Consider the following 16,180-nt stretch of genomic DNA (forward strand, 5'->3'; position numbering starts at 1 on the left):
AATGAAAAGTTAAAAATTTAGTTATTATGAACTAATTTGAATTAATTGACTACATTTGTATCAGTTTCTTTTGAAATATTTTTAAAAAGCAATTATCAAGAATTTTCACAATAAATGAATTTTAAAATACCCACAAAATGTTCAAATATACATATTTAAAAATATCAATCATAAAACCACTCTAAAGAGTAGGTAGTGACTTTTATTTTATTTTTCTGATTTAGTAAATCTATAGAGTAAATTCCTAATTAAATACTTTAAAGAAGAGACAAAAAGTGTATAGGTTTTAATTAAACAAATTTGTTAACCAAAGCTTATTCAATCTTCTGACAAATCTGGGAGAATGAACTTAATACATTTCTTCATCATTCTAATGGAAGTCTCAGTCCATCTAAATAATTTATTGTAATTCTATGAATTTCATCTTCTATCCTGGGTGAAGGATCATAATGTTGAGGAAGCATTGAATAACATTCTTAGTACTTTTGATTATACTCCTTAGTATGATCTTGGCATTTGCTAATTTGAAACAAACCTATAACAGACCTCTCTAAGTCTAAATTTGCTTTGATATACATTTACAAAAGAATAGCTTGTTTTCAAACAGAAACAATCAGTTAATTAATTAAAGATTAATTCAACATTCATGGCTTGATTTCTTTCAAAATATATGGTTTTTAAATAAAGGGATATTGCAGAGTCAATTTTGCACTTGCTGTATTACAGCACGCGTTATTTTGACAGTAGAGCATGCGCAGATGTGATATTTGGCTTATGCTGCGTTATTAAAAATACGGCCTGCTGTTATTAGGGGAGCCGTTATGCTGTGCGGAATTCGTTGCGCTATTTTCTTTCTCAGGTTATGTATGTTGTTTGTCTTTCATTTAAATCAAGTTTATTTGTAATAATTTTCTAAAATGAGTACATCAGACTGTAGCATAATGCAACACTATAATTAATAATTTGAGATTATGATTGAGGTTACAAATTGAATAAAAGCTGAAGATCTTTAGGCCTGCTGTGATATGCGAGCCTTCTCATCACTCCTAAAAACAAAAATATAAGGGCATAATTTCAAAAGTAATGGAGAATGCAAATGCATTTACCACTAACAGAGTTCCTAGTATTGGTATGAATAAAATTTGGTAGGCGTAAAGTTCTTGTAAGTGTAGGAATATCATGTCTGCTAAACCTAAAATTTATTTTTACATCTGCTTCCAACATGTTTTCTAAATTAAATTCTTGATTTTGTGGATGTAATACATGTTCATCAATGTTATTTAAAATGATATACTCTACATCCCCAACATAAGCATTTGCTAAAATAAGTGCTTCTAAATCATGATCCATTTTTAATAATTTGCGAACAAATGAAAAGAAAACATAAACAACGTAAATAACTCTACAAAATATGCATAAGTTCAAGCAATATCTCTATTTGTGATGTGTCAGCCGTATGCTAAACCTGTCGAAATAGCGTGGTGTAAATAGTGCAACGCAGGTGCAGTAAATTGCATTAACTTTGCAATAACTCTTTATAATTTGCTAAATAAAAATAAATAAACAATAATGTTAAAAATAAATAATCCTTTATTAAGAACATAACGATTTGCGAAGCTGAAACCATTTACAAAATCTATAAATTAACCTTTGAAATACAAATGTTTTCCAATATTAAATAGAAAAATATATAAAAAAAAAACAAGGAATACAATTAACTAACCTAACCTAAGTTACAAGAAGTGATTAACTTTAACCTAAGTTACATAATTCGACAAAAATTGTTTGAAAATGTTATCCATTCATGTCCACACACACTAACTCTTCTCTGCAACAAACAAAAACTCTTTTTGTAACATGTTTTTCCAGGTTGTGAATTGGTCATGAATAAGAGTGCACAAAAAAATATTAAATATGTTTAAATCTTAATTAAACATCTAATTGGAGGTGGAATTACAATGTTCCTACTTATTATCATGTCATAAACACCTTTAAAACAGTTCTTTTATAAAAGTGTATTAATCATTGTTTTTTTTATATACTTTTATCAGTAATGTGTTTTTTAATGTGTATACTGCACTACAGTCAAAATTATCAGTGTTTTTGCCATCAAATATTAATGAATGACTAATCATCTATCACTCTAATGATCCATTTAATGACCTTGAATCCCAATTAAAATATTAATGTTAATGAACAGCTGTTTAATAAAAAAGATTTGTCAATACATATTAATTAGCATCATAGCATGTGAGTACTCTTATGTTGTTTCCAATTTTAACCATTTTGCATTTTAAACTAAATATCTCAAACAACAAATAATTGTGTAATATTAAATATATGATTTCATTGACCCTAGAAATTAAAATAAAATTTATTTATTTAAAAACAAAGTTCGAAAGTCACATATCAACTATTTTGGTCGAAATTGTTGGTGAGTGATTCATAATTATCAGATAGGTCAAAAAATAAAACTAATGTGTTATATCCATGGTTGAGAAGAAACACTAATTGATATATTTCAAGGATTATAACACAATCTAGTATTACAGCTAAGAACGAAGATATATAGAAAATATAATCCAAGTAACTCTGGTTTTGCATATAAAGGATAATTTAAACAATTAAAAAAGTCTCACATTATAATTAATGAGTAATTTAGGACCAAAAATAATACCTTAGTGAATCTATTCCTCAAGAATTAGTAAATAATGGTATAAATGTTGAAATAAATCACTTATGAAACGCGAATTACCACAAAAGTAATTGTAGTTAGTTTGTTTTGTATAAACATTGTAAACTATAGTTTTAAGTCTTCCAATATATACTATTTAAAATACTGTCAACCATTGTAGTTGTTAACAAACATTAAAAAATAGACATAGTTTGTTGTGTAACACAAAAAAAAATTCTCAGATAATAATTTTCTACATAAACAATAAATCTTGAAAATTACATCTCTGTTCTTTAATAAAATGAATGATGCATATATTTCACAATCAGATGTTTCAAATATACTCTAACAACATACCCAGGCTCATTGTTACTTCAAAGATTAAATCTTGAAATGAGTGATTAAATTGATAAGCAATTATGAGGAATTGGGTTAACCATGACAGGGTCGATTCAAAAGAAACAACTTAATAACTAAATTAATAGATCATAAATTGTGTTCTAAATTACATAAAATAAAAGCCCAGTAGGCAATACAAAGATATTTAAATGTGACAGTATAAGTATCTTTCAATTATCATTCCTACAGCAGACTTAAAAGTTCACGTTTATAAGGTGATTTCCTAATCTAGATTTAGACAACAATTAATGGAAAATAGACTTACAAACTAAATACAAAGGAAACTTCAACCAATTTAACTCATATTCTAAGTGTAGTCTTTTTCATATGTGTTACACTTCACTACACACATTATTGGACAGAATTTAATATATCATCTTGTTTAGAGATACGCATATTATCGTTTTTTACAAATAAACAAGAAACACTCCTAAAAAGTGAAGATTATCCGACATTCACCACTCAACAATTTTGACAGTTGACACAATGAAAATTGTGACAAGTGGTCACAGATAAGACATTGAGTGGTGACTTCACAGCTGACTGCTAGAGTTCGAAAAGCACACACTAATCTTACAGACCAATAAGGAATGGAAAAGATTGAATTATACGAGGGTACTATAAAACTAAATATTTATTTTTAAAATACCAATTTTTATGTTTTATTGATTCATTAGGTTTTTTATTATACTGAATAATATGCAGATGCGAATAAAAATTAAGGTTTCGAATATCTAGCAAGAAATCCACTTTTTTCATACCCTTAACCCTTTACAGATTTATGTTTAAAGGAAAGGAAGCTCATGATAAGTGGGATAAAAATTAAACAAATATTTTTTAACAATATTTACTCTTAACAATACTCTTTTTAAGAATACTCACATATTAACTATAACATAAAAGTAAACAAAAAATTACAAGTGATAACTAATATATTTACATTTGTTCAGTCTATCTACCATATTTAAAGAGCAACTGAAAAAAAAGGAATGAAATAAATATCAACACTAAAATCTATAATAGTAAATGTCAGGGCCTAATTTAACATGGAAAATAAACTGAAGTCTACTAATTTCTTGTTATATCTATGGGTCTATGTATAAATATCTCACAGTTATTATTCATAAAATTGAGCAAACAACTAGAATTGCATAGCTTCTGATAATTTATTTGTCTTTTACACCTTTTTGATGTTGTAAATAGTCTAAGAGATCATTCATCCCACTAAATTCAGTTCTTCCTTGAGGTGGATTATTCCTCGGTATCACAGGAAGTGCAGAACCCATTTTATATCTGAATTCTTGTAACTAAAACAAAGAAATCCCAAAATTAAAGACAATACAAACACTAAAATACAACCCAACAGTTTTGCATGTCATCGCTATATTATATTTTTTCTATATATATATATATATATATATATATATATATATATATATATATATATATATATATATATATATATATATATATATATATATATATATATATATATATATATATATATATATATATATATATATATATATATATATATATATATATATATATATATATATATATATATATATATATATATATATATATATATATATATATATATATATATATATATATATATATATATATATATATATATATATATATATATATATATATATATATATATATATATATATATATATATATATATATATATATATATATATATATATATATATATATATATATATATATATATATATATATATATATATATATATATATATATATATATATATATATATATATATATATATATATATATATATATATATATATATATATATATATATATATATATATATATATATATATATATATATATATATATATATATATATATATATATATATATATATATATATATATATATATATATATATATATATATATATATATATATATATATATATATATATATATATATATATATATATATATATATATATATATATATATATATATATATATATATATATATATATATATATATATATATATATATATATATATATATATATATATATATATATATATATATATATATATATATATATATATATATATATATATATATATATATATATATATATATATATATATATATATATATATATATATATATATATATATATATATATATATATATATATATATATATATATATATATATATATATATATATATATATATATATATATATATATATATATATATATATATATATATATATATATATATATATATATATATATATATATATATATATATATATATATATATATATATATATATATATATATATATATATATATATATATATATATATATATATATATATATATATATATATATATATATATATATATATATATATATATATATATATATATATATATATATATATATATATATATATATATATATATATATATATATATATATATATATATATATATATATATATATATATATATATATATATATATATATATATATATATATATATATATATATATATATATATATATATATATATATATATATATATATACTGTATCCTGTATATATATATATATATACTGTATACTGTATCGAGTACTAATCGAGTAACGACGAGAAGTAGATCCACCAGGCTTGAGAATGGCAAGTGAGACCTTGCCGAAACGTCGCCAAAACAATGGTTTTCAAGAAAACCAGCATTTCACAACGCGGAGTCAAACCCGGAAAAATAGTGACAGCACATATAGCTCCCGCGGAAACCTCAAAACAAACATATATATATATATATATATATATATATATATATATATATATATATATATATATATATATATATATATATATATATATATATATATATATATATATATATATATATATATATATATATATATATATATATATATATATATATATATATATATATATATATATATATATATATATATATATATATATATATATATATATATATATATATATATATATATATATATATATATATATATATATATATATATATATATATATATATATATGTGTGTGTATTACTGTATATTTACATATTTGTACACAAAAAATGATATTTAGATATTTCAAATATTGTTACCCATTGATAAGAATCAATGAATATAGAAACTTGTTTTTGAGATAACCCACGTTTACAATTATTATCACTAAGCATATTTCCAGCTTACGTTCTTAGCCCCTGAGAGTTTCCAAATGCCATAAAATAGCACTCCACATCCTGCAAATGCATATAAAGTTCCCCATCCTAGAGCTCGTAATGCTAAAGACGCGCCAGTCTCTGATAATTCTCTTGTTGGCGTCATACCAATTCCAAAATGTTTTGGATCTTGCCTTTTTGCAGATGCTAATGTTGCTCCAAATCCTATGAGGGCTGAAATACCAGAAACTCCAGAAAGGAAGATTGCAGCTACAAATAATATATGATAAGTAGTTTTTAGTTAGCCCAAGAAATCAAAAGGTGTTACCTTTAACTTTAAATTGTCTGTCTTCATCAGATATCTTTTTAATATCTGATATAGTAGTAACATTTTCAGCTGCCATGAATATTTTCTATATAAAATAATAAATTCTCTGGAACTCAAAGAAAAATAGAACTATTTCAATTTTAAAGGTTAGATGGACATCTAAAAATTAAAGGTTAGAACTTTAATATAACAAGACATCCTGAGTCCTGACGCCGTTGTCATGGTAACAGATGAATAAATTCTAATCATATTTTTGATTTATCAAATATAGAAAGGGTAATGTAACCACTAAAAAAGAGGTATAGATATCTTGATAATTATTTTTTCTAATGATAAATAGGGTTTTGTAAATCAAATGAAATAATTCCTTTTATTAAATCTTGCTTCATATTGTTCAAATCTGATGTTGGATGTTGGCTGTATGGATGGAAGATGGAAGATGAGATGGAAGTGGTCTGACTGACAGTCTGAGATCAGATCTGAGATAGTTAAATTATGTATTAACTGCTAACTTCTTCCAGTCAAGAAATGAATTGGATGTTATGATACATTTGAGTGCTTTTCCTAATATTACCTAGGTAAATATATACCTAAAATCTTTACCTACAAATAATTGTAGATTTCAATATAAGTAGTTCAGTTGTGAAAAAAAGAAGAAGTGATGACGTGCGAGGTGGGGCAAGTGGGGAGAATTGAAGTTGAAAGTTCGAAGATTAAATTATTTGTCAGTGTTAGTTTTGACATAATTTTTTATGTATTAGATATTTAGTGAAAGTGGTTCCTACTTATTTTTACGATATTGAATACTTTGTTAATTATACATCTTATGTTTTTGCGAAAGTGTACTTTAGGTGTACCATATTGAAAGGTTATGTTATGATCTGATAGTATTCTGGGAATAGTCAAAAAAACATTAATAAACAATGGTGAAAATATATTGTCTTAGTGTTTTATATAAAGGACCAACAACTGCGACCTGGTTAAAATCTGGTTTCGAGCTTCAAAGCTTCAGCTTTTTCCAAAGAGGGTCAATTCAGGAGTTTATGTCATTCTTTTGCAAAACCATAGTGGAAAGAACAATACCAGCTTCAAGACAGAGTGTTAAAGAAGGAGGTTCGATTTCACTATATATTTTGTAGTAAAATTATTGGTAATTAGTATTTTCTTTTAGAATATTTGTGTCATGTATATGTAAGAGCTGACAACTTAGCTGGTGTTATGATAACTGATCATGAGTACCCATCAAGGGTTTCTCATACACTAATAACAAAAGTACTAGACGAATTTGCTGCTAGAATTCCCGCAGCTAACTGGCCCAACCTTGAGGAGAGAGATGTAGCATTTCCACAATTAAATACCTACTTAGCAAAATATCAAAATCCTAGAGAAGCAGATGCTATGACTAAAATTCAAGAAGATCTTGATGAAACGAAAATTATTTTGGTAAGAATTATTAATGTAGATAAAATATTAGGAGCTAAATATTTCAGAATATATTATTTAGTTAAAAAATGTATTATCTTTTGCAATATTAGCAATATTGATTACTAAATATATTCAGAACTGAAGCAAGATAACAAAATATTGCATTTGTCTGAAATTTATCTATACTTTGGTATTGTTTATTTGTTTATGGTATTTAATTATAACTGTATTTGGTACAGATTTTATTTATTATAATAAAAAGTTTTATATTTAACTAACCTAATAGAATATGTTGTATGTGGTTTTCAAGTCTTAAAATGTCCACATTTGGTATGTAGGATTGTAGTTTACATAAAACAATATCCAAAATCTAATTAGGATTAGGAACATTAGTGGATTATGGGATCTAGCACAGTGAACAGATTGCAAATCAAACATTGCTGTCATCAAGAGTTTTTAAATCAAAAGTGTTGTATATTAGATACATCCTAGTTCATTCACTGTCTTACAGAAAGCAATAATTGAAGGGCTAAGTGGATGAAGATGATATATAACATTTTTTTTGCTTTGAGTTTTCGTCATGGGTCAAGGTGGTATGTGTTAAACTAAGCATGACACTGACACTAGCTCTCCCAGATGCTCTTCAAATGGTGTTAGCAAATTGATAAAGGGGGCAAGTTACATATTATTGAAGTAAAATGAAAGAATGAAGTATGTTACAAAATAATTCTATAACTTCAAGGAAGGGGTATGTAACATCCTCTCTAATATACTCTCCGATAATTAAAATATTAAAAAGGTATCATCACATATCAATGTGATTAAAGGAGAAATCTCAAAAAATCAACAGTAATTATATTAGCTAGAAAGCAAATATGATATGTGTATATAAACAAAGTAGTAGACTTAAGAGTTTATATTTGCAAAATTTGATTTTGTTAGATTTATAAAACATTAGTGCGAAGTATTATGACATATGGGGCCGAAAATTTGATCATAAACAAGAAAAACAGCAGTAAGATAATAGCAACAGAGATGGAATGCCTGCGAAGATGCTGCAGAGTAACAAGAATGGATAGGAGAAGTAATGACGAAATAAAGCAAAGAACATCAATAGAAACAGACATACTAACATATATAGAACAAAAAAGACTAAAGTGGTATGGACATATAAGAAGAGCTAGCGACAGCAGATGGATAAAGAGAATAACCGAATTGAGCCCCATAGGAAGGAGGAAAAGAGGACGACCCCGAAAATCCTGGAAGAACGAAGTAGACGACGCCATGAGTAAGAGAGGACTAAACGATGGAGAATGGAACAACAGAGAGAGATGGAAACGGTTGAGCGAGGGAAGGCAGTGAATACTGTAGAATCCCTAAATATATATATGATTTTGTTACATACCTTATTCATCCACTTCAATTTATTGTCATTGAAGTAAAGGTACAACTCAGTTGAAACTAACTAAATGAAAATGTATAACAATGTCCTAATATGTTGTTTATAAACTTGCTAGAAAACAGTTAACATACCTGAAGACTGAAAATGTTGTCACTTCTGTATTTATATTTCCAATATATGTAACATGGATGGTACTTCACTTAGCAATTCTTCATTTTCATTCAACACTATTCTGTTTGGTTTCTGGTGATGTGTTGCCAATAACGACTTAGCAATCCTTACTTGCTTTAATTTTAATAATATTGTTATGTAATATTTTGTCTACCACATAGGGTATAATTATGGGAATTGAAAATTGGGGACAAAAACTATTGGGACAGAGAGAGGGGAAGCAAAATAAACGAAACTGTGCGAACGGCACTCAGGGTTTGTTTGGAGAGCTGGGTCTTGGATAAGTGAATGGCAATGGGGTTGGATTGGGGCAACTACAAAAATGAAACAAAGTGGTGCTGACATGACTCTCCTGGACAAATGGGCAAATAAAAACAACAAGAAAGACCTCTAGCAATTGAAACTATTGAAATAATTATTAGAAATACAAAAATGGTTAGGAGACTTTTCTAAAATAAAAAGACAAAAATGATTTAGAGAAATAAATCAAACATTTATTGTTGTGTCACCACAAACAGTTACAAAAATACAGATCTCACAAAAAATTACATTATTAGTTACAGAGATTCATACCAAAATAAATAAAGAAGAAAAAACTTACATAATTATGTCTTATTCGTTTACAAAATCTATTGCTGCAAAACTTACAAATGTTACTGAGCTATAAACTGTGGCAAATAAAAAATTATTACAAATAAAAATTATCGTTTTAAATAATGAAATCAATTATTATTTTTTAAAAAAATGTCCATCTTGACTTTAAAATTTAACACAAAAAAAGTTACCTGATTTCACCAAAAAAAAAAGGACTAAAGTTTTTGAGGGTTGAAACTGGATTGGAAATCTCTGAACGGGAACAAATTCATCTCCAAACTTCCAAAAAGCCTGGGATGACAACCAGGGACAAACAAAACGAGGATGGAAACAATGATTCTTGTTTCTCACCTTCTGGAACCTCACTTAAACTGTAACTATTGACTGCTCAATACTACACATTTAACTGCTACTGTCACTTTATATTATATTTCCATGACAAAAAAAAGGAAAACGAAAAGATTATGAATTTGAAAATAAATTCGGACTTCAATAAAACTAAACACGCCTTTAACAGCGGCCGGCCTTAGCGAGAGTGAACAATTACTTTTAAAATTCATTCGCACAATCTTGGTATAAACAAAACACTTACAACAGTAACGGGAACGCAAAATATCCTAAAAGAGGTTTCAATCAAAGAATACCGACAAAATACTCATCTTGTGAAATATAAACAAACTATAAAATGGTTTACATTAACTCTAGCGACACAAATAAAAGGAAGTTGAAAGATTCGGTGTTTTAACTTGTATGAAAGGATTTCAATACATATCCAAAGAATTTTCAAATGCTACAATATTATCTCCAATTCAGATAATTTAATGCAGCGTAGAGTATGCATTACTGGAAAGAGTGCTAGAATCTAGAATGTTTATTTTTGATTAACCTTTTACAGTTAAGGTTTTATTTCCAATTAAGTTGGGGATGTTGGGAATTTTCTGGTCCATGGCCTGCAGAGTTGCTGTCAGGTTTATGTGCTTCCTGTTCCTATATATTTGTTGTGAACAAACTATTCTTGTTCTCTGAATTTGTAGGGTTATGACTTAGGAATGCTCTAGTTGTCATTGAAGATGCCATGGCAGTGGCTGTCTTTCTACAAATTTAATATATTGTATTGAGTATTCTAAATTTATCCAAATAATTGTGACACATACCACGCATCGTATATTCTTTCTTGCATGTTGGTGCTTTGTTTATTTTTTTGCAATTCTCTCATTTATATTGTCTATTATATTTTTGTTTGTATTTGTCACAGGAAACTCATTTATGTTGCTTTAATTGTACGTTGTGGATACTAAGTTAATACAGTATGTGTTATACATTTCTTTTGTACTTTTGCTAAGGAAAGATAATTGATATTATTGCTTTAAAAATTCTTGTGGTTGTACCATCTCCTTTTTCCTTTTATCTTCCTGGATTACAAAGTTTTTGTGCAAGAATATCAACGCCCTAAATCAACCGCATGTATATGTCTCTTTAGCCACATTTATCACATCTTTAGAACTAAAATTTGAATATGCTCCAACTGAAAAAGTTGTGGAAAATTCAGGAAACACTTTAGAATGAAAAATCTGTATTACAGACCTATATTTTTTAACCCTTTTTTCTGAATATCCCGGAAAATATATCTACGAAAAGAATATGATGTTATGTTTTGATAATTTACTTATGGACAACTCTTTAAAATTACAATTTGGAAGGTATTTACAAAACAATAGCGTAAAGAAAAATGTGTAAGCTTCTTTCTGTCTTTCATATAATAATTTTTCAATTTAGCTCTGTCTGGAAAATTAGAATATTTTCAAGACTTTCCTGTGTAGAAAATTCTTTGTTATATAAATCATTGATTTTTCTGTGCATAAAACAGTAAATGAGGCTTCAAACACATTTTCAAAAATTGGATTAGGTTAAGTAGATAAGTTTGGGCAATTTTTTAAGTGGGCTTTAAAAATCTGTTTTCTTTGTTTACATTTTATAATTTTTTCATTTTTAAGAATCTTTCTGAAAGATTTCCACAAAAAACTATGGTCTGAATCACTGAAACAACCTAAGCTATTTCGATATCTATCCTGACTGGATAGACTGGACCATATTATTTATAACAATTGTTTTTTGGATAAACTGAATCTACATTATCCTTCTTTTATTTTTTATTGGATCAGATTCCATACTAGTTTGTTTAAAATTCTTCCATAATGCCTTTCTGGGTGACAATGCTAATCTAGTAGTAATTATTATAATATGTGCTGTCTATTTATGATTTATATGCTATTTTTATATTTTACTGTAAGTTTCTACTACTGCAGCTTAGTTTAAAGTTGTAAAACATATTGTACTTATGTCTGATATTACTTAAAACTTGGCCATATCTGGTATTACCTTAATTATTTCAAAATATTTTGTAGTTTTATTTTATCTATTGTGATTTGTCATATTTTAATCTGTATTTAATCTTCTTCAAACATTCCTTTGTTTTTATTTTGACTACATTTTTCTACTGTTATGTATAAGTAGTTTTTTGAAAAACTAGAGATTTTTTAAACAACTGATATGGAAAAGTTGACCATTTTTAAATACCTAATGTGGTGATTATCAGTTTTTATTTTCTTTAATGTCCACTAATAGTGTTTGTAGAACATCCATGTCATTATATTATGTTATATCTCAAAAACTGTACATTTGCCAATGTAGAAAATATAAATTTTAAATCTCTGGTCCATCTAGTATACATAACCAACATTTTATTACTATATCATACGGGGTGTCACAGATATCTTTATGTTTCCATACTTTAGGCGCGCACTGTATATCTCTTTACTCTATTTTTTGCAGCATAATACCATACAAGCAGTTTTGGAACGAGGCGAGAAACTAGATGACTTGGTGAGCAAGTCGGAAGGTTTAAGCATACAGTCCAAGGCATTCTACAAGACAGCGAGAAAAACGAATAGTTGTTGTAATTTTACATAGATAGGCGCATATACTCATTCCAAATAATTAAATGTAACATTTGTATTTATTTTTAAAAGTGATATATTGTTATGGTGTAATATCTGCAAAAGAGCTTATAGTTGTGGAAATATATGTTTATGGAATGATCTAGAACAGGGTGAAATATATCTGTTTTTATCTTGGTAAGTTTTTATCGTGTCTAGTAGGTATCAGATTCGGTAATATAATGTGTACTTCTCGTCCTATTTTACGTAATTGAAACTGCCAAAAAACGAAGATTTTATAGTTTTATGTAGCCCACCTACGAGAATTGATCCCTCTGCTCTGTCCCTCACCAATTTCTAGATTAAAACACTTATTTATCTTCACGTCGCATTGTAACCTGTTGTATATACACTCACGATAAAAGAGGTAATGTTGAGTAACGAGCGATGATTAAATACTTGCTCTTGAAATGATGATTCCAACGCGAAATTTGGAGGATACGTTAGAGGAATAGGCAGTATCATATAACATAGGGAAACGTTATGTCTCATGTAATGTTATATATTCAAATAAAACAGACAGTCGTATACAAACGAACATGCAATGAGTGTGTCCACTATCCTTGAAAAAAAAAAGTACAAGATGGGTCCCATGAAGTGCACACAAGCCAAGTCGAAAAGGCATGTGCAATTGTCTTTTAACGCATTATGGAAAAGATCAAGAGCATTTTCTTGCATAATTAGTAACAATTCATGAGTTTTGGATCCATCACTACTATGATTGGAGTGTACACATCGATGGTTACATACCTGAAAGAATTCAATATGCAGTCTTTAGCAGGGAACGTCATGCTAACCGCATTTTGGGATTCTAACTGGTTGCAAATTCCCAATCCAGTTGCAACTGGATCCATAATTACATGGCGTTATCAATTTATATGCACATATAAGAGCTGTGTACGCTGAAAATTTGGTGTAGCACTTTAGAAAAAAGAAGATGTCAAATTAATTTCAGAATTACTTGACGCTATAGAAGAAAAACGTAGGTGAAGTTACGCAAAACGTTATCAGGATAACTCACTCCACTCAGTCCTTCAATTGCAACTACAGTCGCTCAAGTAGGCTTCTAATTAGTAGAGCATCCGCCATGTTCTGCAGATTTGGCCCCCGTAGACTACCGACTGTTTCTAAAAGTACGTCAGGGGTGCACCAAAGGGATCATGTCTCGTATATGGCAAATTTTTGCATTTTTTCTTAGTTTTATGTTATATCATTGAGTAGCTCACTGTTTTATCATTTGTTTAATTTTTTGTTTTGTCCTACATATACCAGGCGCAAACCAGAGCGACGACGATCGCGGTGATAGGAAGGTAAAAAGAAAAATTCGGCAAATTAGGGCGATAAGAATCACATTTAGGAAGCGGTTATAAAGTGAATTACATTTTTAGTGCCTTCATTTCAAATTGTTAATTTAGAAGAAGAATCTTTGCTTATCTTCCTCAGTCCCAAGAAAATATCTTTTATTATTTTAACAATATTTTCTCTTTTCATTATCATAGAGCGTTAGTCGATTGCGATCGCGATATAGAGAACTAATGACATGCCCAATTTTATTCTTAAATTCGTATCAAGCCACGTATCTACGTCACTCGGGAACCATAAATTCTCAGCCTTCCGTTTGAATATATTATGATGGCCCATTTATGCGTTGTGTTTCAATTATATAAATTCTTTTTTGAAGAATTTCGTGTTAATTGTGTTTATAAACTGCTATTTTGCTTTAATGGGTTTAAAAATCCAGTAAATTGGCAGGCTATTGATAAATCGAGAGTAAAATGCCGGAATGTGCTGTGGCTAATAGTAATATACTAAATAGTTCTCGAGAAACAATTAAAGAGTATTAATATTTCTTCCCAAATGTCGAATAAATCTATAATTTCAAACCGCTGTGTACATCTCAAAACACACAATGTAAATAATTATAAAAACAAATTTTTTCCTATATTTGATAACCTAGAATCAAGCTTCCCATCTTCCCATAGCGGCTGCATGCGCATGAGCATACCGACAGTTCCGTATATCGTGGTTGGCCCGAGTGTATGATCTATTCATTTAGGTGTGTTGTTATTCAGCGCATTCCATTTTTATGACTTTCTATATCTCCTGTATAAATAATAGAGTATAATCTACTTACTAATTCGTCCTTAACCCTTATAATTAGTCACAATAGTCATTGTTAGTTTTTGTAGTCGTGCTGATTCCATTGAAATTTTCCTACAACTTCCGTTGCCCTTTAACGAAACTATTAGAAAAATAAACATTGAGAACCAGAGGACAGCTTCTGTACATTTATATACACTCACGTGTAAAACAATCCATCCACACCTATATTTTTAGCGAAGAATAAAAAAATTGAAGATGCCAGTTTTTAGATATCATATTATATGATAAATGTAAGAAAAAACATCAACTATAAACAAGAAATTCAATTTATACGAAAAAATATCATTATAACAGGCGTTAGTCGAAAATATAAAAACAAATGAAGAAAATCAGGCTCTTATAACAATTTGAACGCGTTTCAGCATTGAGGTAATTGAAGATTGAACATCAAATATCCCATATTGACTGAAGCGCCGCGCTAGAATCCTTCTTCCTAGAATTATAGGTTATAGAGTAACAATGCTTGATGAAAATACATTATTTGGGAGCAGGTGCAGGTTCTTTTCAATGTTAAGTAGTTAGTGGCTTTTTTAATAGCGACGCTTTACATTTAGAAATATAAAACAATATAAACAATAGTAGATATTTGTGTAATGCGTAATCTTGTCATTAACGGAATTTCTAGGAAAACTTAAGTCGATAAAAATGTACTGAATCTGATACATAAAAAACTATTATTAAGTAATAAATGTAAACTATAAAGAGATTTTTCTACTTGCGTTAATTTGACTGCTGCTCAGATGGTAAATATCTATGTATTATATTATTTTTTAAAATGTATAAGGAATTGTGTAAAATAAATATTGTTTGAAGTATA

The 16,180-nt window shown here is 27.5% G+C and overlaps 3 protein-coding genes across 5 annotated transcripts in view; 1 reads left to right on the forward strand and 2 right to left on the reverse strand.

Annotated features, from left to right (window-relative positions):
• Positions 1-3,560, reverse strand: part of app (Palmitoyltransferase app) — a 36,490-nt gene extending 32,930 nt beyond the window's left edge. For all 3 annotated transcript variants that reach the window (XM_072520984.1, XM_072520983.1, XM_072520982.1), the window contains exon 1: positions 3,339-3,560. The gene's annotated coding sequence lies outside the window, so the exon portion shown is untranslated. The remainder of the gene's footprint in view (positions 1-3,338) is intronic.
• Positions 3,561-3,924: 364 nt separating this feature from the next.
• On the reverse strand, positions 3,925-6,960 carry LOC140432849 (transmembrane protein 242). Its single transcript, XM_072520986.1, has 3 exons — positions 6,613-6,960; positions 6,316-6,554; positions 3,925-4,380 (listed from the first exon to the last, which is right to left on the reverse strand). The coding sequence occupies exons 1-3, from the start codon at positions 6,686-6,688 to the stop codon at positions 4,240-4,242; spliced, it is 456 nt and encodes a 151-aa protein (XP_072377087.1). The 5' UTR covers positions 6,689-6,960; the 3' UTR covers positions 3,925-4,239.
• A 324-nt stretch (positions 6,961-7,284) lies between these two features.
• On the forward strand, positions 7,285-16,180 carry Ykt6 (YKT6 v-SNARE homolog). Its single transcript, XM_072520985.1, has 3 exons — positions 7,285-7,725; positions 7,784-8,055; positions 13,037-16,180. Exons 1-3 carry the CDS (start codon positions 7,536-7,538, stop codon positions 13,172-13,174), a joined length of 600 nt encoding a protein of 199 aa, XP_072377086.1. The 5' UTR covers positions 7,285-7,535; the 3' UTR covers positions 13,175-16,180.

The sequence above is a fragment of the Diabrotica undecimpunctata genome, chromosome 1 (assembly GCF_040954645.1).
Source record: "Diabrotica undecimpunctata isolate CICGRU chromosome 1, icDiaUnde3, whole genome shotgun sequence".
Taxonomy (NCBI): domain Eukaryota; kingdom Metazoa; phylum Arthropoda; class Insecta; order Coleoptera; family Chrysomelidae; genus Diabrotica; species Diabrotica undecimpunctata.